Here is a 27,719-nt window from a genome sequence, read left to right on the forward strand (position 1 = left end):
ATGCTTATTTGTGAAAATTACATTCATTACAGCTAGATTGAAGGCCTATATAGGCTTTCAAGTGGTATACTGTTTAACATGCTTCATATTTTACCCATGTAATCGATACTACTTAAAGCAATTTTTCTTCTTGCTTTATTGATTTAACGCAGCCTCGAGTTGAAATATTTCCTTTTGTATACCCAAGTAAACCAATGGCAAACTCAGGTTTAACCATGTGGTTTTATCTTACCATGCGATTCACAGATTACATAGTTACTTTGTTTACTTAAGTTTAAACCTTCAAACAAACAGGAGTTTTATATTCGTTTCATACTGGTAATGTTATGCATAACTTGTTTACGGGCTTTGGACAATTGGATGGGCGAAATTTGTTGAGCTGTTTAATTTAGCTTACAATCATTAAGAGGCACTAACATATTTAAGTTGAATCAAAGGTAAAGGGATCCTTAGCTGCCGTGTTTGTGAAAATTAATTTAGTAAAATGGCAACCTTTTCACAATCCTCCTTAGACAAGGGATCTGACATTACAAAAAGCTTTTCACAATCCACCATTGACAAGGGATCTGACATGATCCAAGACTTCTTGTGCTCGACCTGCGAAGAAAAAAAACTGGATAAAATGGCTGATTTCTTCTGTGAATCTTGTGTGAAGTTTTACTGTGGAGAATGTGTTAACATGCACAACAAGTTGTTTACAAAACATACCCCCTATGGAAGAGAAACTATGAAGAAATGGCCAGTGGCCAAGAAGGTGGAAGATTTTCTTTTGAAATGTGATGTCCATAAAGAAGAAAGCCTGAAAATGTATTGTGATGATCACAGTGAGCTGTGCTGCACAAATTGTGCCTTCCTTAAACACAGGTATATTAATATATTGTTTCTTCATTTTAATTATAGAAAAAACACTACCATTACAAAAATGCAGGGTTTTTAATCTTTGTTGCAAGAAGGTAACATTATAAGCAAAATCATTTTATGCCCCCGAAGGGCATATAGTGATCGGACTGTCCGTCTGTCCGTCTTTCCGTCACACTTTGCGTTTAGGTTTCGACAAATGCTCAAAACTTCTATGTCACTTGAGATATGACCTTCATATTTGGTGTGCATGTGTATATGGACAAGGCCTTTCCATACGCACAACATTTTTTAACCCTGTGACCTTGATCTTGAACTTAGGGTCCGGGTTTAAGTTTCGAAATCTGCTTAAAAAATTTACATCTGTGACCTTGATCTTCAACTTTGTGTCCGCATTAAGGTTTCAAAATCTGCGTTAAGTTTTCGAAAATTGCTCATAACTTCTATGTGCCTTGAGATATAACCTTCATATTTTGTATGCATGTGTATATGGACAAGGCCTTTCTAAACGCATACACATTTTTACCCCTGTGACCTTGACCTTGAGCTTAGGGTCCGCATTTAGGTTTCGAAAAAATAAGCATAACTTCTATCAAAGCGTTTATAGCGGGCATATGTCATCCTATGGTGACAGCTCTTGTTTATTATATCAATGAAATATTTTTTATTTATTTATTTTATTTTATTTATTTAAAAAAACTATTAATTTTTGCATGTACAGTAATTATAAATAGAAGACTGCAGTTTAAAGCCATCTTAGTAAATCGCTACATGGGGCTTTGAATACCTCCAGTAATATAACTGATGAAATAAATACTTAGGTTTTAGATTTCAATATAGAAATGTTTGTATATATATATATATATATACTATTATATAGTGCCAGTTACGCGGTCTCGGTAGTTTTTAGACTATACTTACGAGGTCAGTACTAAAAACGGGGTCAGTATACAACCCCGCGTTCTAGGCACCTTTAATTATTATGAGGGGGTGTAGGGGAGGTAATTCGATCAAATGTCACATTAAGGTCTTAAATCAAAAACCACAATCACGTCTGAAATTGAAATTTTATATACCTCGCAATTAATGTCTCTATATGATGTATTTATATATAATAATATATTAGGTACCCTTATATATCTTAATTTGTGTTAATATCGGATAAAAAAAGGTTATGGAGATACAACCCCATGACCTATTTCTAAATCAGAGACCCTGTAACTGGCCATATGTGTGAATATATTGCTGGACTCTTAATGCTGGACTTTATAATCAATCTCATTCTGATGTTGCCAAAGTACTTAAAGATTCCCATGCCAAAGCTTTAAAGAAAATATTTTAGTATTTAATATAGTTTACAGTGTTTTTTATTCTCTTTTCTTTCAGACTCTGCCAAAAGGTAACTCTTATATCCGACAAAGTGAAAGGTCAGTCCACAGACCTTCAAAAACTGTCAGTTTCTATCAAATCTGTTCTGGAAGAAATAAAAAAACTTCAAGACAACCAAGAGGCTAGCATTCAATATGTTCAAAGTTCATTTGACGAGCAGTTACACACAATACAGAATACTCGCCAAAAAATAAATTCAGCCTTAGACACAATCGAACAGAAAACACTGCAGGAAATGAAAGATACTCTTACCAAACTTCAAGCCTCTTCCAAAAGTGATGTTGACAAATGCATCAGGCTCAGGGACGAATTGAAACAACTTCGTGATGCCATACAGGATATCAGTGATAAAAGCAAACTGGAACTATCCTTTATAGCCATCAGGAAATGCAAGGATAAAATACAGCAGTCTGAAACCTTTCTGAAGGAGAATTCTCTTCAGGCTAAAGTTTCAATAACATTCCAGCCTAACCATGAAATTATACAGTACTTGTCTAAACTGTCTGGTCTTGGACAGATTGAACACAGTACACAGACATTGATGGGACAAGGGAATCCAAACAAGGTAATCACTGTGCAGGGGAAGTCTGAACACAATGTGAAAATATCAAGTGATTCAAAAAAATGCAGTATCATAGCCATCTGTGTACTCCCAGACAGAAAGGTCCTGGTTGTAGACAACTCTAATGCGAATGTCAAGCTTCTTGACCAGCAGTACCAGGTGGTGAGTCACTGGAGTGGTACTGGCAGGCCATTGGGTATGTGTGAGATCACATCCAGTGAGGTGGCTGTGACTGTGAATGGTCCAGATACAAACACACATGAGGTCCAGTTCATCACAGTAAACAACAGGCAGCTGGTCATGGGGAAAAAGCTTCAGTTTCAACATACATGTAGTGGTATTGCCTTCCACCAAGAAGACCTGTATATTACTTCTAATACTGCCCTGTACATGTACACACTCAGTGGGATATTTGTCAGCAAGATGTATGAGGATACATCAGATGATCTGACAGGTAAGAATAGCAAAATTATAACATTTATATTTTAGGTTGAATACATATATATAGAATGTAGCATCATTGTATTATTCCAGCCACAGTTAAGAATGCAATGTCACGTTTAGTCCATTCAGTGTATGACATATCTATAAATGAACATAAATGTGTTTTTAAATTACTGTTACCTTTAGTCAATAGTTTTTGGTTTATTTAAAATGTTCAACAATTGAGTATGGACTTGTAAAGAAAACAACTGTCTTTTATAATTGATCATGAAACTATATATATATATATATAATATTTCAATTTCAGAAACAAAGATACTTTAAAGTTACTTATGTGTATGATTGTCATGTAAAATATCTCAATATATGTTTCAATAACATTGTAATCCTGTGTATATGTATGGATAATCTATAATTACTGCATGTAGTTATATCACCTGACACATTTTTCAGTGTAAGTATTTCCTTCTGTGGTGTTGTTGTAGACATCAATTCTTGAAGCACCAGTCACATGCAAACATCCCAAACATTGAGCGAAAACAAAGCACTGGAACAAAACTTCCTGTCAAACCTAGTTAATGATTATTAAGGGTTTTAATGCAGACCTTAATCATTTGTTGCATAATTTATTGTATTTAACAATATACATTTAATACAATTTTAACGAAATTTGTTATCAATTGCTATACATATTATTTAATTGCTTGATGCTACTCTGTATTGCAGTAGGGAGGTGTGCTGTGAGTCCCACAGGGGACAAGTTGTACATCACTAACAACTCCAAGCACAAGGTTCGTATCCTGGCCAGGGATGGGTCAGTCCTGTTTACCTTTACTGACCCAGCACTGGCCTGGCCATTTGGTGTAAATGTGACACCTTTCGGGCAAGTGCTGGTATGTGGAGGCTTCTCCAACTTCTATATCATACAGTTGGACAGTGAGGGAAGAAGAAAGCTGGCCACTCTTGCTACGGAGAAGGGTGACCCATTGTCAGTCTGCTACAACAGACACACCGCCTGCATAATTGTCGGAATTGGCAGAAACAATAGTATCCAGGTGTTCAAAGCACAATAGTGTTATTTAACAAGCATCTTGTTTTATTTTTCAGATTATTCAAATTGGCCATGAGAATATGCTGTTTTACAATTAGAGCATTGAGATATGATACCATAACAATGATAGTATTAATAAAAAGTATATGTGAACATTATAAGTGCTATGCATGTATTAAGTTGTTAAATCTATGAAAATTCTTTGTGTATTTCTATTTCACTTAACACGTCAAAATGATTTTAGTTCAGAGAATAATTTATGTTATTTACCTGACATCAAAATCGCACTCGATTTATGTATATTGGCTTTCATGTTTTTAACATACATTACAAACGTATAGAAGATTACTTGAAAATTGTTTGATCCTTGGTTTTGAAATATGATGAAAATTGTTGTTTCCTGCTTTGAAAACACATTTCTTTAAAAATTGTAAAGACCTTTTCTCAGGTTTGGATCAAAATTAATACCCAATGAAATGTTCAAATATTCTCTTCCAGTTCAATTAAATGAATAAATGTTAATTCAGCATCGGTTAATATGAAAATTATAGCGATGCAGCATTTTGCAATTTTTTAACCCGAGTTTACAGTGCGAAGCTGTTCGAACAAGAATTTACACTATCAAGACATTTTGTGTGTGCCCCTTTATATTTTCCAGAGTGTTTATTTTGGTGTTCTTATATAAAACAATTAGAATTTTATCAAATACCCTGTTTCCTATTTAATACAACCATAAAATATTGTTTTAAATTACACATGTGTAAGAAAACATTTTAAATGTTTTCATTGGCTTAGTTTTTGTTTATTGACCAATCGCATTTTGTTATTTTGCTGAAATGACGTTGCAACGTCAAATGACGTCACGAAATGTAATCAAAATTCGGGATTTATCATTATGTTTGCGTAAATATTTATTTAATTCGATCATTTAAAAGCATGTGATCAAAAAAGATCCGACACTCGTTGTCATATTAAACCATATTTTATTTAACTCGTCCAGGAAATTTGTCAAAGGCTCGCTTACTAACAAAATTCCTGAACTCGTTTAATAAAATATGGTATAATATGACAACTTGTGCCTGATCACATATATATATATATTGCATTCTGTAAAATTGTAAATGTTATAACATATAGTTCTTCCTCACTCTTCCCTACCCTTATATGTATGCACTTACATTATAAAAATTCATATAATTGTTTTTTTTTATAATTGATATTCAAACATTTTTAAGTAATGAGTTTCACATAAGCAAAAATTACAACAGTGCATTCATGTAGAATTAAGTAGCTGCAAGACATTTAAGAAAAACCAATAGTAAGAACCAGTTTAATTGATCTTATTACAAATAATATGTCATAAACATAAATTGATTACCATTAGTCTTTTTGCATAAATTCTCCGGTTATAAATAGTAATGAAATACAATGCAATCAATTTTAATAAAGTTGGATATATTCCAAGAAAACATATACATGCATGTACAGGTAAATTAAAGATTGGCTCCCTAACAAGTCTTAAACACTGTTACAGAAAACATCAAGAATAAAGTTTAAAAAATAGAAAAAAAGTAAGTTTCAACAGGACTCGAACCACTGACCCCTGGAGTCGTGGAGAAAAAGTCTACCACTGAGACCACTCGGCCATCCGCACCCATACAATCACTGATGTATTTTATATAAGCAATCATCGTAGTTTCACAAAATATAACGACAACAACAGAACTCTCCAAATTATTTAATCGTTTCGCGCTGCAACGCTTTATAATGTTCAGGTTTTTAAATCGTCAAAAGATGCATATAATGGCTATTTTAGAGCATAGTAAACATTCAGTATTACTGTTTCCTCACAAATATCATAACTAAAACGAAAATTTGTGAATCCGAACCAACTTTTTTAACTTTGTCAATTTACCACAACGTGATAAGGTCTCTTTAAACCTGAACATTGAGTGCTGATGGTGACAAATCGTAATCATGTAGTCATTTTCTAGGCCGAGTTTAAATCTGGGTCACATGTACAAAAAACTCGATCACTAAGTAAATTCTTAAAATAGCCTTGATACCACATTAGAGGCCACATTTTTTACTCATTCATGATGCTACCTGAAAATATTGCCATAACACACCTGTACAATGGTGTTGTTGCATTTGTATATGAGCCTTGCTCTGGGAAAACGGGGCTTAATGCATGTGTGTAAAGTGTCTTTCCAGATTAGCCTGTCGAGTCAACACAGGTCAATCAGGGCGACACTTTCTGTCTTAACTGGATTTTCGCCTGTGTGGATTGCCAGTTTTTCCAAAACGATGCTCAAGTGTTTATGTTAATATATCATATTGACACATATACATAGCCATTGCAATGGCAGAAATAGTCAATTATACAAATATGTACACACATTGTTCATATATTTTATGTTCACATGTTTCTTGTTGAATTTGGCTGTGTTATTTGACTCTTCATTCATATCACAATTCATATGCATTATATAAATGTATACCAAGCACTATACAAAGTGGATGTGATCAAGTGTGGGGCCTTATACACCTTATGTGTGATCAAGTGTGGGGCCGTATACAAAGTTAATGTGATCAAGTGGGGGCCGTATACAAAGTGGATGTGATCAAGTGTGGGGCCTTATACACCGTATGTGTGATCAAGTGTGGGGCCGTATACAACGTAAATGTGATCAAGTGGGGGCCTTATACAAAGTAAGTGTGATCAAGTGGGGGCCTTATACAAAGTAAATGTGATCAAGTGGGAGGCCTTGCACAAATTAAGTGTCATCAAGTGTGGGGCCGTATACAATGTGAGCATGATTAAATGTGTGGCTTTATTCAAAGTAAGCATGATTTAGTGTGAGGCTTTATACAATGTGAGTGTGATAAAGTGTGGGACCTTATACAAATTAAGTGTGATGAAGTGTGGGGAATTATACAAAGTAGTGGTATTTAGTGTGGGGCCTTATACAAAGTAACTGTGGGGCCTTTTACGAATTAAGTGTGGTTAAGTGTGGATCCTTATACGAAGTAAGTGAGATTAAGAGTGGTCTTTAACAAAGTGAGTATGAATAAGTGCGGGGCTTATACAATGTAAATGTTTGTAATTGTCGGGTCTTATACAAAGTAATTGTGATTATAAATGGGGCTTATACAAATTAAGTGTGACTAAGAATTACCCTTGCTTTAAAACATTGACAAAAACTTATTTGTTAAGTCAGATTTGTTTCAGATTTGTTAACTACACTCTTTATATATTTACTTGTAAGACTAATGTTGCATTTTATACTAAGTCTTTCAAAATGCCACTCCTGAAGACGATTGTGTATATAGAATGCAAAATTAGTAATCCAAATGATTGTTAGAAATACATGTTTGTTATTATGCACCCTTTGCAGATGCGGGATCGAATCACTGTTTACTTTTTATTTGATGTTAACAGTCGAATTGCTTGTAACATGAAATTTGGTTAAGAACAAAACATCTATAAGTATACGGTAAGTTTAGTTTAATTTCTAAGCCTGAACATATTTTGGCTGGTTTCCATTTATAAAATGAGGTTATTTCTTATCAACAAATTTTATCATAATCTGTACTTATTTACCTACCTAAAGGTCATTATAGGCTTCTTGTTTTGCATTCTAAAATGTTTGTCCATATTTACCAAATCTGACTGTTACTCTGATGTATTTGTTTTCCAATTGAAGCTATAATTTCACAATATTTTTGTCTTCAGTAAGACTGTGTCCGGAGAAAATCTCCACAAAAAACTGAATATTGTATGTGTATTTTCTAGGGTGTATGTTAACACTGTTTCAGCGTACATATCTTCATTTCATTTTTCTTCTTCAATGTTTTTTAACATTTATTTTTAATTCCTTAAAATACATGAATGTTTAAAATGCGAGTTAAATTAATTTTCTATTTAAGTATTAATACAATTAAACTGTTTCTAAAAAAAAATAGAAACCCTGTTTTAGTATAGGTAAGCTTTCTGACACTATAGTGATGATTTTTGGCGGTGTTTAGATTATATTTAAACTAATTACCTTGTTTTCTCAGTATAAAAAATTGTAATTTGTTTGCTAACAAAAATATAGTCCCAAATAAACAACAAATACCCTTCAAGGCAAATTAAAGTTGTTCATTAGATAATTGTGCAAGTGATATCAATCTATTATTGTTGGCATCTGTTTGTATACAGAGTAAACAGTATTTGTACAAATTATCATCTATGTATATATTGGTAAAGCATCAAATTCAATATGTACCAAAGTTTTGTCACAGAATAAAATGTATTTATCTTTTCAAAAAACTTTCTTATTTATGACACATTTTGGTATTGCCGACATGGGAGAAAATGTGGGGACACATTTTGAAACTAGCCCTTCTGGAAAACTTGGCTAACTGCATGAGTGTAAAGTACTTCCCAGATTAGCCTGTGCAATCTGCACAGGCTAATCAAAGAATACACCTTTCACTTTTATGGAATTTGTGGTTTAAAGTCTCTTCTAAATGAAAACCACTCTAGGCTGAAAGTGTCGTCAATGATTAGCCTGTGAAGATGGCACAGGCTAATCTGGGATGAAATTTTACGCTCCTGCATTAAGCCTGTTTTCTAGTGCAAGACTCACATGGCCCCATGTCTGTTTACATGTACCTTAAAGTGAGCTGTGAAGTAAGAAACCACAAGAAATCAAATTGATAAAATGTTTATTTACATGTTAACAAAGTCAGTAATTATAAACAAGAGGGCCATGGTGGCCCTAGGTTGCTCACCTGAGTAGTTTTAACGTTAAGCAAGGGTTGTTAACGTTGTTTTGTGAAAAGAAAGGGTTTGTTGTTTAGGCAGATATATACGTATATGCGTTAAAAGTACTTAGTAGTTCTTTGTGTGTGTTTATGTTTTTAAAAAAGACATTTGTTACCTGTTGCAACAAAGCTATATTTTTGGTAAAAGTAATATGTGGACATTTATTTAATAATGAGCATCAGCAAATGAGAATGGAGGTACTTTTTTGCACAAATTGTTGTCCAGCTTTGAGATCATGCAATAATGAGATTAGCGTCTCGGCATCTTTGGATATTATAGGGGATGACTAGTTACAACCCGTTTTTGCAAGAACAGCTTTAGATACCGCAAACAACTGTATAGATTTATTGTTTATGAAATAGATTTTGCATAATTACATATAATATGTTAAATTGTATGAAAAGTCGGTAATAAAGAAGTAAATGAGTATGATAATATGTACTAGAAATTCAAAAATTCAAGATTGGTCTTCTTTGTGTCCATCTGACATAAATCAAAAGTCTTGGAAGTGCCCCGTTAATTGGGGCCAATTTCCAAGGAGTGTTACACAAATGGCTATTTAAAAAGTCTTCAATCAACACTATTGTACTGGAAGAATGCAAGCACAGGTATAAATGAGCTTTATAAAGAGTAGGATAATTGAATGAAAGGTCAAATAACATTCATATGTAACAATTCTTGTTGTTTTTATTTGTTTTACCACTATGTTGAATTTCTGCAAAAGAAAAAGGTAACAATCTGAAGTATTGGCAATAATTAATTTGAGTAATGCAATAATTATAATTAAATATTTAGGTTGTTGTTTATGTGTCTAAATCCATGACCAGTATCATCATCATAATCATCATCATCATAATCATCATCATCATCATCATCATCATTGTGCACCAACATCCTCATTACAACTAGAGTGTTAACATGCTTTTAATATAGTCATATTAGAAAAACTGCTGCTCCCCTTGCCGCCATGTTCTTCAACGAACTGTTACCATTTTTAGCGGAGCTATCATTAGAACAAATCTTTGGACAAAGTTCCATGAAGATTGGACAATAAATATGACTTCTAGGGTGCTAACATGGTTTTACTTTATCCATATAAGAAAAACTGCCCCGCCCCCCTGGCGGCCATTTTTTTCAACGGACCGGAACTATTTTCAAAGTCGATCTATTATTAGAATGAATGTTCTGAACAAGTTTCATGAAGATTGGACTATAAATGTGACTTCTAGAGTGTTAACAAAGTTTTACTATAGCAATATAAGGAAAACTGCCCCGCCCCCTGGTGGCCATGTTTTTCAACAGACCGGAGCCATTTCCTAACTCAGCTGAGATATCATAAGAACAATTGTTCTGACCAAGTTTATTAACATTGGACTATAAATGTGACCCCTAGAGTGTTAAAAAGGTTTTACTATAGCCATATAGGGAAACTTTCCCGCCCCCTGGCGGCCATATTTTTCAACGGACCAAAACCATTTTGAAACTCAACCTAGTTATCATAAGAACAAATGTTCTGAACAAGTTTCATGAAGATTGGACAATAAATGTGACTCCTAGAGTGTTAACAAGGTTTTACAATAGCCTTATAAGCAAAACTACCCCGCCCCCTGTCGGCCATGTTTTTCAACGAACCGGATCCATTTTAGAACTCAGCCGAGATATCATTAGAACAAATGTTCTGACCAATTTTCATAAAGATTGGACTAAAAATGAGACTTCTAGAGTGTCTAAAATGTTTTACCATAGCCATGTACTAAAAAAATATGCCCCGCCCACTGGCCGGTATGTTTTTCAACTGACAGGAACCATTTTCGAACTCATCTGAGATAGTATTGAGACAAATGTTCTGACAAAGTTTTATGAAGATTCGACAATAAATGTGACTTCTAGAATGTTAACAAGCTTTTTCTTTAATTTGACCTAGTGACCTAACTTTTGACATCACGTGACCCAGTTTCGAACTCGACCAAAATATAATCGGGACAAAACTTCTAACCAAGTTTCATGAAGGTTAGACAATAAACGTGGCCTCTTGAGTGTTAACAATGCAAAATGTTGCCGACGAACGACGGACAAAAGGTGATCAGAAAAAACTCACCATGAGCACGTGCTCAGGTGAGCTAAAAGCAGTGATATAAAGATGTTGCACGTTAACCTTAGGCAGAGCATGACTCAGACAAATGGGCAGCAGAATAGCTCAGACTTATCTGCAAATAGTGGAGATACAAATTACATTAACACATGCGTTTCCTATTGTTGTGAAATTATGCATATGGTGTCTAACAAGCCAAAAAAACACCAATAATTTTCAATCCAGGAAATCAACTCAAAAGAGTTACACTTTTGATGCAATTCAATAATGTGTTTAAACAAAGAATGACTAGAATTATTGATAGGGTTATATTTATAGATGTGATAGACAAATTTCATTTATAAAATAAGGCCTGATGGTTATTATATTAAGCTAAAATGCGAGTCACTTGGAAAATCCTGTGCTCTTGCAAAGTGTATCCATCCATAATAAAAACATCTTATATAAAAAATGTCAAGATATTATAACAACACAGGTTTTTTTTATTCCTAAGCACGTTTCATTTATGAGCGGATTATGAATGTGATTCCTAGAGTGTTTACATATTTTTACTATAGCCAGATACAAAAATGCTCAGCCTCATGGCACTCATGGTTTTCAATGGCCTGAAATAATATTTCACGAATGCCGAGACATAATAAGATACAAATGTCGGACCAAGTTTAAGGAAGATTTGGCGATACATTTGGCCTCAAGAAGGTTCACGAGCTTTTTAAAATTTTACCAAGTGAGTAAGTTAACAACCCGAAGTGACTTTGTTTCAAACTTGGTTTAGATATGATTGGGAAGCATAATTGTAACACTTTGTATGAAGAACGGGCAATAAATGTAGCCTATAGGGAGATCACAAGCTTTCCCTTTAAATTGACCTAGTAACCATGTTTTTCATTCAACATAATTCAGTTTTGAACGCATCCCTAATAAGTACTGGGACCAATGTTGTCACCAAGTTCAATGAAGTTTAAAAATAAATGAGGCCACTAGACTGTATTTAAGTTTTACTTACAGTACATATCTATCTTGTTTTTGAGCCTTTGAACCAGTTTAACACTCAAGCAAGATATTAATAGGATACTGTTCTTACCAAGTTGTATGAAGATAGGGAAATACATGGGACCTCTAGAGTGTCCACAGGCTTTCCTTCAATTTGACCGTGCGAACTACATTTTAAACACATGCGATAGACAGTCTCAGCAAATGACCTCCAGAGTGTTCACAATGTTTTTTCTAAAATATATTATAAGAAAAACTGCCTATTTAGCCCGAAAATATTGTCTAGGGTACCTCTTTGAACCAACTCATGGAATCAGAATTAAGCAAAAATTGTGCCTTTTAATAGGCAAAGCATTTGCAAAACATAACGCAAGAAGTGAAAACTATTCTATGTGGCATTACATCTGTCGTTAAACAGGGTGTTTAGAATTCTGGAAGATGTTCTTTTTGTCATATTGTGCCTTGTATGGGATAAACACAATGTAAAATTACCATTTCAAAGATAATTTAATAGGTACATGTATTTAGACCCCAGACAATTGCTTTTTTATACATGTGTATGGAAATTTCTAGACCCTTTAAATGTATATGTCGGATAATATTGAGTCTTTGTGCACATGTGAGCCTGTCAGTTCAAGAAGTGAACTCCGTACAGCCAACGTTAAGCAAGCATCAGTACGCATTATATATTCTCTTGTTTGTGATCTGTGAATAATTCAAGGTGTTCTGTTCACATCTGAAATCAGTTCTAGGTCACTGGGAATGTCATCAAACGGTTTTGTATTATTTTCGAGATAGAAGATCAAGTGCTTTAACAGAGCTGAAAATCGTTAGTTATTCGGGTTAAAATTAAATAAAACATCACATAAAAACATGTACTGGCCATTCATTGTACATGTTATAGTACTCGTGACATACCCACCACATTTAAATCAGAGTGTGAAAACATCAAAGTACAAAGACTGTTTTATATGTGCATGTAACTTAGCTGATAAATTCAATCCTATATTTTAGTTATCTTAGTTTTAGACAAATATTTAAAGTCAACAATCAGACCTATGATAAATATGGGCAATACCCCCTAACGTACTATGGATGTTTTACCTCCCTACATGTATTCAAGTCAGGTGATTTTACAAGATGAGATAATGCTTATAAAATACTGAGGTGAATTCAATGTAAGATAATTGAAATAGTATCTGACTTTATCTATTGGTTTTCCCATTTTCAGAACATGGGATGATTAAACCATTTGTACTTTGTCCTGACGCGTGATATACAGATAAAGGTTGCACAATATTTGTCAAGCATTTCATATTATTGTGCGACTATTCAATCTTTGGGTTGATTGCATTTCACGCTGGACATACTTGGGGACTTTTCTAACGCATCACTTTTCAAACTTGAATGTCTCAGTTATGAGAACAGATATTGATTAAAATTTTTACATACGATCATTTTACTACATTCTATGCAAGCTCACGATAAAATCATTCATCCTTGACAAATGGACGCTTTCGCATGTGGGGTAGGTGTGGATCTATATGTTTGCCCGTGGAAATGGTGAAACGCGATTTAATTATTTCAATTGAATAATTTTATGTGGTTTCTTACACAAGGAAAACATAAAATTAATTTACAAAACAATATAGCTCGTATGAATATTCAGGAGCGCAATCGCGCACTTTGCATTTATCAGGCTACCTTTCCCACTTGCTTAAGCGTCCGATCGTCACGGATGAATGATTTTATCTTTAGCTTGCACATATTGTAGTCAAATGATCACATGTGCAATTTTAAATAAAAATATTTGCACATTACTGAGATATGTTATTTGTAAAAGTGTTGCGTTAGAAAAATCACCAAGTGTAATAATAGGCGATATACATATTATTCCAATTTAATTTCAATTTCATAATTTTAGGTAAGTTTTTACACAAGAAAAACATAACATTAATTAAAGAAGAACAATATGGCTCGTATGAATATTTAGGAGCGAAACGGCTCATTCGGCATGTTGCTAGTCGGTCAGTTAATAAGACGTGTATGTTTATGCGAGTTTGCGAATTTGACTTTCAGTGACGTTTATAATTTGTTAAGTTGTATATTTTGTTGGTTTTCAATTAAATTTTCAGGAATTATCAGATATGTGTTTAATTATTTTTTGTCCAAATTTCAACACAAGCCGTTCAAAAATAAGGGAGCTATATTGATATGATTAAGTGATGCGTTAGAAAAGTCTCAAAGTGTACTGACATTAGGAATAAAATGTAATCAAGTAGTTCTACAAATTTAGTTATATTGTCCCAAAATTAATTGAACAAGGGTTGTTAACGTTGTTTTGTGGAAAGAACGGGTTTGTTGTTTCGGCAGATATATACATATATGCATTATAGGTAGTTTTGCGTGGACAGAAATTTAATAATGAACATCAGCAAAAAAAAATGGAAGTACATTTTCCCACAAATTGTTGTCATGATATAAGCATCTCCGCATCGTTGGATGTAATAGGAGATGACTAGTTACAACTTGTTTTTGAAAGAACAACTTTAGATACTGAAAACAACTGTATTTTTCATTAGATTAAGTGGTTATGAAATAGTTTTTGCATAATTAAATACACTACGTTGAATTGTTATCATATATCAAAGTCGGTTGCAAAGAACTAAATGAGTATGAGAATATGTACAAAAAAATTCAACATTGATCTTCTTTTAGGATACAAAACATCACTTGATCTTTCTTATAGTTACAAATGTGTGCAAATATAGAAGTAAACACACACAAGACATTGGAAAAATTATCATATCAAAACAACTGTCAAACTATTTGCAATTTAACTGCACAAAAAATCTGTAACATAAATATATTATTTTTCCAAAAACAACTGCCAAATCAACTTTTCTTTTTAACCAAACATATTGTTGTGCTTCTTAAAAGATGTGATACATTGTTGGTTTTTTCACTACCAAATTGTTCACATAGTGTTTTCAAACAACTGGAATAATTTTCAGACTCCCCTTGCAATGATATTTCCAATTGAAACAACAACAAAACCTGTTAAAACACAAATCCTTCATAATCACACACAAACTACTGACTGACTGAGAACTGTATGCCTAAAACGTTTCCGGTTGTAATATATCTTATGAATGGTGTCCAACTGACATCAAGACAAAGGTGTTTAATGGGAGAGCCCAGTTAGTTGGGGCAAATTTTCAGGGAGAGTTACACATTAAGAAGGCATCAATCAACACTTTTGTTCTGCAACAGTGCACAGGTATAAAGGAGTTTTATATACGTAGGATAAGTGAATGATCAAAGGTCAAATAAGATTCATATGTGACTATTCTTGTTGTCTCATTGGTGCTAACACTATGTTGAATTTCTGCAAAAAAGTCAATATAAATAAATGTTGACGACGGACGACGGACGACACACGACGGACAAAAGATGATCACAAAAGCTCACCATGAGCACGTTGTGCTCAGGTAGGCTAACAATGGGGTCGCCACACTTTTAACAGAGATTTTATTTTTTAACAATCCCTACCGACTATGTTAAATTAAAAAAATACAGCAATTAGGCAGAACCCAAGTACCGGGTCATAGATTGCTAGAAATGTGCATAAACCTCAGAAATAGTGCATTCCTGACAAGCCATGCATTTATGATTGGAGGTCAAACACAATTCAAGTTATATACAGTTGTTTATCCCCTTAGTAAATTTCTGTGTAATGAATATCACTACTTGAAATTTTGAGAATATTAAATAAAGGGTTTTCAGATGGCATAAATAGTTTTATTGTTTGTTGCACTTCATCCCCAACTAATCATCATCATAATAATCGTCTTTAAAAAGGAACAACAATAAATATTTAAAAATTTGACAATTTAACTGTTTATCTTATCGGCAGAATTAATATTCAGATGACTGCATGGAGATCATGAATATCATTATATGCATAAATTTCATTCACAGTGTACATTGTTAATTTCTAAGTAGAGTGTAAACAAGGTTACACTATAAAGCGTTTTAAGGAAAACTACCCCATCCCGTGGCAGCCAGGTTTTTCAACAGACCGTAACCATAAAGATTCCCGGCCTAGATATCATAAAACCAAATGTTGCGACTATGTTTCATAAAGATTTGACTACAAATATGACTTCTAGAGTGTTAACAAGGTTTTATTGTAGCCATGAAAGGAAAACTGCCCCGCCCCTGGCACACATGTTTTTCAACGGTCCGGAACCATTTTCGAACTCAGCTGAAATATCATTGGGACCAATATTCTGACCAAGTTTCATGAAGATTGGACTTAAAATGTTACGTCTAGAGTGTTAACAAGGTTTCACTATAGCCATATACGGTAAACTGCCCCGCCCCCTGGTGGCCATGTTTTTTAAAGGACCGGAACCATTTTCGAACTCAACTATTATGAAAACAAATGTTCTGACCAATTTAAATAAAGATTGGACCATAAATGTGACTTCTAGAGTGTTAACAAGGTTTTACTAAATCCATATAAGGAAAACTGTCCCGCCGACTGGCGGCCATGCTTTTCAACCAAGCAAAACCATTTTCTAACTCAGCTGAGAAAACATTAAGACAAATTTTATGACCAAGTTTCATGAAGATTGGATATTAGATGTGACTTCCAGAATGTTAACAAGCGTTTTCTTAATTTGACCTAGTGGCCTAGTTTTTTACCTCACAAGATCAATTTTTGATCTCGACTTAGATATCATTGGGACAAATCGTTCGACCAAGTTTCATGAATATCAGACACAAAATGTTGCCGCTAAAGTGTTAACAAGGCAAAATGTTGACGACGCACGACGGACGACGCACGACGGAAAAGAGGTGATCCCAAAAGCTTACCATGAGCACTGTGAGCTAAAAAAAACACATCAGCATCAAATATTGGTGAGTACATAATAAAAGAAAGGCAGAAAGTGTTGTCTCTGACTAGCCTGTGCAATCGGCACAGGCTTATCTGGGATGACACTTTACGCTCATTCATAAACCCAAAAACATGAATATCAAATATAGGTGAATACATAACACATGACTACAAAGCTACTTCTTTTAAAATGAATCTTGCTCTGGGAAAACAAGACATAATACATGTTCGTAAAGTGTCGTCCAAGATAAGCCTATGCAGTCCACACAGGCTCATCAGGGACGACACTTTCTGCCTAAACTTTATTTTCAGTTCAAAGAGACTTACTTTAAACAAAACTATACCAGCAAAAATGTGGTCCCTGATTATCCTAAGTAGAGTACACAGGCTAACCTGGGATGACCCTTTGAGCACTAAGACTTCCTTTAAACGAAACCATTAAAGTGAAAATGTGGTTCCTGATTACCCAATAAAGACTGCACAGGCTAGCCTGGGATGACACTTTAAGCACATGTATTCAGCCAATTTTGCCCAGAACGAGGCTCAATGGCTCCTTGCATACCAAAAGCCACCCATCAATGGCTAGAATTAGCATTAAAGGTAATCAATGGTTTGAATTAGCATTAAATGTAATGAATGGATAGAATTAGCATAAAAAATAATCCATAATTAGAATTAGCATAAAAGGTAATCAATTGTTAGAATTAGCATACAAAGTAATCAATGGTTATAATTAGCATAAAATGTAGTTATTCACAGATTTCGTTTTTTTAAACATACCATTACCCAGTAACTATATTAAGTGCAAAAAAAAGTATTCGATATTTTCAACCAGCATACAGCAGCATACTTGACAATATTTTACCTTTGCTGGAATGAATTTTCGTGTATTTTTTACAAATGGCTTTCCAGGACAAATACATTCGTGTATTTCTTATATTTGACAAAAAATGATGAATTTGTTTCTGTAATTTTTTGATGTGTTGGTGTTAAATTCATGGATATGTCAAACGCATACAATTTACGAAATAATAACAGCATCATGTGAATATTGAACACAATGCTTCAGATAAGAGATAACTTTGAACAATTCTCTTCAGGTGATAAATTGAAAGTCCACTTTCAGTGACGACTTTGAAAAATTTACATAAGAATTTTCTACAAAACACACCCAAGAACTCTTTATACACAAGCGATTGCCATATAGAAATCACAGTACTTTTTGCTGAGGGAGATTTTACAAATGACCATTTCTCTAAGATAATAGGGCGTTATGCATGTGCCTTAACTAGTAAAGTGTCGTCCCAGATTAGCCTGTGAAGTCGGCACAGAATTATCAGACACGACACTCTCCCTCTACACTGGATTTGCGTTTAGAAGAGATTCCTTTAAACAAAAAACTCTATTAAAGTGGACAGTGTTGTTCCTGATCAGCCTGTGTGGACTTCACAGCCTAAACTGGGACAATACTTTCAGCACATGCATTTAACACCGTTTTCCAAGAGCGATGTTGTCCAACCGTCCTTTTCCAAAAGTAAAATCTCCTAATTTGCATGTGCTGACTTCATATGGAGATTTAACAAAGAAGAGAGGGAGGTTTGAATGATTGTTGACCTCATATAGTTGATGTACGTCTCCATTTGTATCGCTTGCCCTTCATGAGCTGGATGTTGGAAGAAGCTTTGTACGTTAGCAGCGCCGGGCTGTGAAGAAGAAGGGACACACCAGTCTCTGCAAACAGAGTATACAAAATAATTGTGACCTGCTCTTGGAAAATGGGGATAAATTCGTGTGCATAATGTTATGTCCCAGACAAGCCTGTGCAATAATCTGGGATGACCATGTACGTACATCAGTGTCCAACCAAAACATGTCTTATTTTTCAGGTAGCCCACTGGGCTACCAGTAAAAATATTTGGTAGCCCATAAAATTTACCTTCAAAATGATAAGAGGCAAGTTTTCATCTTTATTGTATTTATTCATACGTCGTACATGCATTAAGCCCTGTTTTCCCAGAACATGGTTTAATTGAGAACAAGCGACTCATAGCCTGCACGAACAGCTGTCCCCACAGATGGAAGCGCTACAGAAGACCTCCCATTTAATCTTTGCCTCCAGATTCCCCGGTGTATCGGCAATGAAGAAGACAACTTATTAACTAGATGAAAGGGAGAAGATTTACCACAAATATCAGCTTATAAGCCTAACCATGTTTCTAAATCATAATGCAGAATAATTTATTTCAAACACACTCGCCCACAGTGGCAGTGTTCATTACAACTCCACATAGACACCCAGTACTGGTTTTACACAGGAAGCGGACTTAAAGAGCGTTTCGATGAGCCATATACTGTGGATGTAATCAAACACAAATAAATAAGTTAATTCTAGAGTGACATGAGACATGCAGTCTGTACATGCAAATCCTGAATGACACCTTAGCTTTAATGAAATTTTTGGTTTAAAGAAAGTTTCTTCTAAACGAAAATCAAGTATACGCGGAAAATGTCGCCCCTGATAAGCCTCAGCGAACTTCACACGCTAATTTAGGGTCGATACTTTTCGCACATGCATTATGTCCCCTATTCCCAGAACGCCACTCATATTTAATTATCTGATGCTTTCGTATACTTCACTAATTAGCATGCAATCGAACTTCTTACTATCCAGTTTCTGTAAAATGGAAGTACAAGAGAGCAGAAACTGCATTCTCTCATCCCTTATTAGACAATTAAGGTTTCAGGCCTCGTTTTAAAGAAGCCTGAAGCATTCTGAATACATGTTTATTATTTGTTAAGCATTCTTTGATTACAATATTTGCAAATGCATTGTTAATTATTTGTAATCAATGGTATAGCAATATGGGGCGTAAGATTAACTTTAAATGATTATTATATTTGACCGCAATGACATGAGACTATGTTCTCATTTTTAATAATCTGATTCAATTTAAATAATTGTGTAAATCTCAAGTTTGGTCTGCAAAATATCAGTGCAACAGCTCCATCCGAACTGAATTTTTCAGGAGAAAGTGTTCTTATATTATAAGTTACAGTTATCATAAAGTATCATCAAGTTTCATGATTATTCGGTTTAAACCATGTAAAATATTCAACTGACATCGTTTTCCTAGATACCGCCATTTTCCTGATTGCGACCCGCGGCAGGTGTTCTCAAAGGAGGCCCCGTTTTTAACACTGCAATACTACAAAAAGAAATAATTATTATTATTAATTATTTTCAATTTAATTGACTAAATTCCACAGAAACTAATATAAAATGTAGCCAAGGGAATAAGTAGTCAGATATATGTATCTAAATTTTATAGGAATATTTCTGGAATATGTAACCTACATGTATTTAAAGATAACGACACTTACCATAGACGTCAATAACATCTGCGTCTGTGCATTTACGGAATTACTTAAGTTCATCAAATGTTAAAAGTATTTTTTTTCAAAATCACTGGCACAGCTTTCCAAGACATAACATGAGTCTTGTTTTCGGAAAACTGGTCTTAATGCATCTTCATAAATTGTGTTCCTAAATTCACTTGTGCAGTCCACACAGGCTTATTTGGGACAACACTTTCAACCTTAAGTGGAAGACACTTCCATTAAACGAAAAATACACCAAAAGCTCAACCTGTCGTCCCTGAGTAGCCTATGCAGACCACACAGGCTTATCGGTGATGACAAATTTTGCACATTAATCAAGCCCAGTTTTCCCAGAACAAGGCTCAAATGTTAAAATGCTTGTTTTCATTATCACTGGCACATCATAACAAGACCTACCCTGCACATGTCTGAATCATTAAGGTTGACTATTCCTTCTTTCATCATGGCCCGGTCAATGTATTGAGCTATCAAGGCATATTGAGCCAGACTGGAACTCCGCAGGCGAAGACCATTTGCCTTCAATAGTAATCTTTGAAATTCAATGCATGAAAGATAAATCACAGCCTCACTCTTGGAAAACTGGGCGTATGCATGTGCGTAAAGTGTTGTACAAATATAACGGCTACAAATAAGTCAGGTAAAATTAAGGCTATACATAGGTCTAGTAAAACTTAGGCTATACTTAGGTCTGGTAAAATCCAACTACTCGCAACTATCATCTGCCCTAGCTGTTTACAACAGTTTAGCCTTAAAATCACCTGTCTCCCTGTACGGATATTACAAGTTAACAGGTGACAAATTAATTACAGTTTAACAAGAATTAGTAAGGTTTAACAAGCACAGTCAATAAACAATGCATTTGTTTTCGTAGTACAACTTATCGTCAGCGTTTGGAAACTTTAGCTTAACATTAGCAAAGAAAATGTACTTAATAAACATGATCACTCACACACAGCAAAACAAGTATACACTATTATGTACGAACAGTCAATAATTATAAATTACAATTTAATTAGAACATGTTTGTCGATAAAAAATGTTGATTATAATACATGCGCACAGTCATCATTGTACTCATACACGAGTTTTTATTAATTCTGATTGTAGCAAAACTTTTGACATCAGTTAAATGAAGCCTGACTTGAGTAAACATTTGAGTTGTCATTGGCGCGATTATATTAATATAAAGGATTACAGTTTTAGATATATGAATGCTAGTTTACAATTAAACGGTTCTTTTCACGTTTTGGTAAATTGACAAAATTAAACAAAATTGTTTAAGATTCGCACATGTTCGTTGTCGTTATGAATAATGCACATTAACCATGCTCTAAAATATCCATTACATGCATCTGTTGACGATTTAAAAACCTGAAAATTATCAAGCGTTACAACGCGAATCGATTTAATGATTTGGTGAGTTTTGTTGTTGTCGTTGAATAGTTTGACACTACCAGGATTGTTTATATAAAGTATATACTACAACAATCATAGTATGAGCACGGATGACCGAGTGGTCTCAGCGATAGAATTTTACTCTCAGTGGTTCGAGCCCAGTTGAGGGTTCCTTTTTTCTTTATTTAATTTTATTCCTTTTATTTTACTAGAGCTTTTTGGATCAAATGTTTACATTTGTCAATATAAATGACAAACTTCAATACATGCCAAAATTCTGTGACAAGACCCCGTCGAAATATGTACAAAGTGTAGCAAAATTATAAGTACTGAACCACATTTGAATGATTTGAATGATTTAATCATCATTAACCAATTAACCAATTAACATATATGATTGATTGAGCCAACGCTGCACGAATATCTGTGTCAACAAACTTCGTAACATTGTGAATTTATATCAGTGTTTCTATTATCCAAATATGGAGGCGCTGACGTTGCTCGCTATTGCATAATCTTAGACGCAACTCAGTTTTCAAAATTATGTTAAAGCTTTTTTTTATAGTAAGTTTGAACTGAAGACAACCCATACAAATGTATAAAGAGTGTGTCTTAAAGCACAGGTTGAGATGTGTGTGCACTGTCATCCTTATAGTACTGTTATAGGGATAACATAGACAAAATGACAACAATATGTCTCTTTTTTTCGCAATTGGTTTCTTCACTGGCACCCATCTTCATAATTTCGGTTGCCTTGCTAAAGAATAACAAGCCTAGAATCATGTACATGTTGTGTTTTGTGTATCTAATACTCGACCTATTTTCTTTTAATTATTGAGCAACAATTTTGCCGACATGAGAGACGTTTAATGCATCATGTCTTGCTGTGAGCCGGAATTGAATCATTTTCTTAGCTTATTGATCCACAGTCGCCAATTTGTATTCTATGTTTAATTGGATTGAGTTGTTCAAGCTTTGAAAAGCTAGTTGCCCTGCTGTTTAGCCCATTTGTAACCAACTTTTGAAATTGAGTTTCCTCGGCTTAAATCTACTGACCTCAGGCTAACAGGCAACAACTAAACCTATACGTTTCATGATGTATTCATGATGTAAGATCCGACAGTGTAATGAACTCAATCAATTTGCAAGTCTGAAGAATTTGAAGGGACCTTTTAACATTTTTGTTAATTGTCAAAATTAAACGATTTAATAATTTGGAGAGTTCTGTTGTTGTCGTTATTTTTTTTTCATACTACGATGATGGCTTATATAAAGTATAAAATACATCTCTCATTGTATGATCCCGGATGACATAGTGGTCTAAACGACATATTTTTAGATGGGCGCTTTAGCGCCCGTCTAAAGTGCTTAGTGTGAAATTCAGGTCGATACGACTAGGTATGATTAACCCAATACCCGCTTGCGTATCCGCGCAAGAAAGAGTTGTATAATTTATGCAAGAGGTTTGAGTTCTCCAATTATGTGTATTCACAAATGGCAACATTATATTAATATCGTGTTACATTCAATATTTTCGAACGGTGTTTTATAGAAAAGAATCAATAAACAATGATCGTATTGTACGTGTCGCGGAGGAGATTGTTTATGAATGATTAAAATAGTCCACTTTCTGCTGCGTGTGCGTGACGTAGTATTTTCGCTCAGCTCATTCATAAATCTGAGGCTGGCGATAAACAAAGGGGAGTCCGTGTGAGAATAACGCAGTAGTATAAGGTTACGCTTGTTTATATTCACAGGTCTCAATTAATAATACGTTGACCACGAGTTCAACAATTATTACAGGGATAGACAACATAAAAAAATGTTTCATTATCGCTGAAAATGTTAAAAAAACATTTAAATATTACAATAATATTCTCTAAAAAATGTAGTCTTGCTGTTTTGAAATTAGGTTTGGAATTTTGTTTTCTAAATAACTTAATTCAAAACAAAAGTTTAATTATAGTGTTTTTGACTTGTTTTGACTTGTTAGTCGCATATTTACCGCATTATAATGTGTTTTATAATAGGCAAACCATACATTAGTAAAATTCAATCTGCCTTCGCACATAGAAGGAATGGGTCAATTAGGTGCTGCGTTTCCTTTGCTTACTTCAGTTAGAGGTCAATTATTTAAGTAATAGCAATCACAAGGCTCCGACTTCAAAGGAATTGCGGAGCTTTCTTACATAATAAAAGTCGTAGTCGCATGGTATTTGCGTTTTGCGTCCTATTTGGTCACGTGGTTCTTTTTCCCGGTAGTTTTGGCATTCATGATATATGAGGCTATTAATAGATGCGTCTGTCGATAAACAAAGGAAAGTTTACGGGTTATAACAACGCAATAGGTTACGCTCTCGCATACAACTCAATGACGTAGTACAGGTCGTAAAATGAGAGATTCGGGAAAAAGTTGACGCTTATTTATATCAAAGACCCATATTATCTATAGGTCTTTGTTTATATTCTCAATTTATAAAACGTTGAACATAAGTTCAACAATAACTTCAGCGATACGATAGACAAAAAAAAGTTTCATAATTGCTAAACCCGAATATAACAATTTATAATAATAATACGAATGCAATAGCAGAAGGTTAGTAGAAGGTTAAGCTTGTTTATATTCACAGTTCTCAATACATAGACAGTTGGATATGAGTTCATGAATTACTACAGGCATACTATAGGCAACCTCGAAAATGCTTTTTAATCGCTAAAACCGAAAACAACCTAATATATTATATTAAATATATTTATAACAATAAATGTCTTTTAAAAATGTAGTCGGCGTATACGCTGACTTTGAAATAAAGTTAGCAATCTACTTTTCTAAATAATTAAATACAATTAAACAAAAGTTTAACTATTGTGTTGTGTTTTTCACTTGTAAGCTGCATATTCACCGCATGAAATGTGTGTTAGCATTGTCAAACCACACATTAGTGTGAGTAAAATAAAAAATATACTACGGGAGAGCACTTCATATGCGTCCTCATATGCCTTGTTATGAGTATCTTTCTTCACTATCGAAATATATCGTATGTTTATATTTGATTTAAACGCAGTTTTCTTTCGACACATTTAAATCACACGTCAATAGCGCCGTCATGCGAAAATGGGTCTTATGCGTTTCGGCAAGCGTTTGTTTAACCCAACATGTGCTTTTGCGCAGTCAGGCCATAGGCGACGCTGTTCGCTTTAAAATCACTCAATATGTTATGCTTCTCCTTACCAGAAGGAGTGATAGCTGAGTGGGCTATTTATATGATGGGCGCATATGGAATAAGACCCATTTTCACATGACGAGGGTCATTACAAATCTCATTGCGAATTGAAAATGCCACATTTAAGAACAATGCTTTTTGATACAAAATTGAATTGAAAATAGCAAACTTGTTAATAATGGCAGCCTATCCACACATTAAGGAATGATTTCCAGACGTGCTGACCAAGTACGGCAAACATTGTGGTATGATAATTAAACGATTTTCTCTTATCGTGACACTATACTATTTCGCTAATGATTGTTTTCTCATCTTGGAGGCGAAAGTGAAATTCTGCGAGATGGATTGTAACGCGTAATTGTAACAGGGCCACAATTTGTGTCGTTTGAGCATACAGAGAGTAGTCCGGAATTCCTTACACTGAACAGTGCTACATCCTTTGAATTGAGCACATACGCAGTGATGTAGCAAAAATTCAGAGGTTGTATCTCGAATCAGCTTATTAAATATTCGAAAATATTCATGCGTGTCTGTTGGCGTTATGTAAAAGTCACTAAGATGAAAACTGAAACAGCTACGCCTAAAAGCGCATGAGTGCTCTATACCTATGTTTATGTTAGCGTTGTTGACACCGTGTGAACTGCTCGGGTAATAAGTAAAGCATAAACAGCAATGTTTATATACTTTTATTCCTCCATATACAAGATACGAAGATTGTTGTATATTTTGAATTTGTATATGGTGTCAAAAATCAAAAGTTTTGTACACGGAACTTTCATTATGAATTTATATTCTTGGTGAGATAGTCATTTGATATTTAAAAAAAATATTCCTTTAATATGATGGTGACTGCAAATTTTCTTTATATTAAGTTATCATTACCATTTTCATCATACTTTCTATGCTTTCAGAACTTCCAAAAAGCATGTTGTTTTTATTTTGTCTTAGTTATTTCTATGAAATAATAAGGATGATAAAAAATGCACACAAAACTCGACCCGTGCGCTATGACACACACTTTATAAAGTTGAATGGCGTGTGTTCATTTCAAACTTGCGATTGATTTTCAAAAATGAATTGCGTGTTAAATTATGCAATAGCGAACATCTTCAGTGCCTTCAGCGCTTTGATTATTCCCGGGGTCAGTGGTTCGAGCCCATTTCAGGGTAACTTTTTTGTTTCTCTAATTTTATTCTTGTTTTTTTTAATGGAGATTTTAAATTCAAATGTTTACATTTATCAATATTTAGCATTACATGACAAACTGTGAAAAGGTCCCTTTTAGATGTTTACTAAAAATGCCACAAGGTAAACATTTAGAGCTCATTGGTTGTTAATTTGATATAAAATGATTTTGTTTATTTGCCTTTTCAGCGAGGTTACTTTGAAGTTATTATCACTTTTATCTTGTTTTTCAAATCATTAATAGAAAATATAATTTAAGCTTCATTTTGGGAAAACAGTGCTTAATGTATATGCATTGTCATCCCAGTACCAGAGACTCTCTTTAAACGAAAAACACCATAAAATCAGAAACTTTCGTCCTTGATTAGCTTGTGCGCATTTCACAGTCTAATCAGTGAGTACGGGCTAATCTAGGACACCACTTAATTGATATTAAGCTCCATTTTCTCTGAAAGCAGCCAATATGTACATATTTCAATGACAAACTGGCCAATGTCGTCACACATACTGTTAAAAACTTTTGATTTCATACACACACTCACTGTCTGCAGTGTACCAGTTGTGAAGTATAAACAGGCAGATGCGGTGGTTATCGTTCTTAGCGTAGTTAAGAGCAGACCGACTTGCAACACATACCACTAACCTTAGTTGTCCGCGAGTTAACAACTAAAAATGAAACAACAAAAATGAACAAATCTTTCATAAGGAGACTATCTCTTTCTTAAGCCCGATATGATCGGAGTTTAAGCCTCAGGGTAGATTTTTGCAATACTATTTGTAACTAGCGCCTGATATAAAGGATATAAATCAGGAGTACAGGACTTGCTTGCTTTTGATAGCAAACACGTAGTAAACAAACATCACTATAATACCGTGCGACAGGTTTATTGCAAATCAATCTTTCAAATGGCTTTCTCCACTACCCTGATACTTACATCTGTGCACCAACAGCGTCCTGTGCCGCGGTCCCCACTACCCCGATACTTACATCTGTGTACAAACAGCGTCCTGTGCCGCGGTCCCCACTACCCTGATACTTACATCTGTGCACCAACAGCGTCCTGTGCCGCGGTCCCCACTACCCTGATACTTACATCTGTGTACCAACAGCGTCCTGTGCCGCGGTCCCCACTACCCTGATACTTACATCTGTGCACCAACAGCGTCCTGTGCCGCGGTCTCCACTACCCTGATACTTACATCTGTGCACCAACAGCGTCCTGTGCCGCGGTCCCCACTACCCTGATACTTACATCTGTGTACCAAAAGCGTCCTGTGCCGCGGTCCCCACTACCCTGATACTTACATCTGTGCACTAACAGCGTCCTGTGCCGCGGCCCCCACTACCCTAATACTTACATCTGTGCACCAACAGCGTCCTGTGCCGTGGTCCCCACTACCCTAATACTTA

At 34.7% G+C, this 27,719-nt stretch overlaps 1 protein-coding gene across 2 annotated transcripts in view; it reads left to right on the forward strand.

Moving 5' to 3' along the window:
* The first annotated feature begins 247 nt into the window (after positions 1-247).
* Positions 248-27,719, forward strand: part of LOC127847288 (uncharacterized) — a 60,170-nt gene continuing 32,698 nt past the window's right edge. The window contains exons 1-3 of one of the 2 annotated variants that reach the window (XR_008033900.1): positions 248-864; positions 2,245-3,263; positions 3,980-6,079. Coding sequence is in view for 1 of the 2 variants with exons in the window: in XM_052379121.1 (XP_052235081.1) it covers positions 485-864; positions 2,245-3,263; positions 3,980-4,326 (1,746 nt within the window). In the remaining variant the exon portion in view is untranslated. Of the gene's footprint in view, positions 865-2,244; positions 3,264-3,979; positions 9,545-27,719 lie in introns of those variants that run through there. The other variant, XM_052379121.1, reaches the window with a different exon arrangement.

Source organism: Dreissena polymorpha, chromosome 10 (assembly GCF_020536995.1).
Source record: "Dreissena polymorpha isolate Duluth1 chromosome 10, UMN_Dpol_1.0, whole genome shotgun sequence".
Classification (NCBI taxonomy): domain Eukaryota; kingdom Metazoa; phylum Mollusca; class Bivalvia; order Myida; family Dreissenidae; genus Dreissena; species Dreissena polymorpha.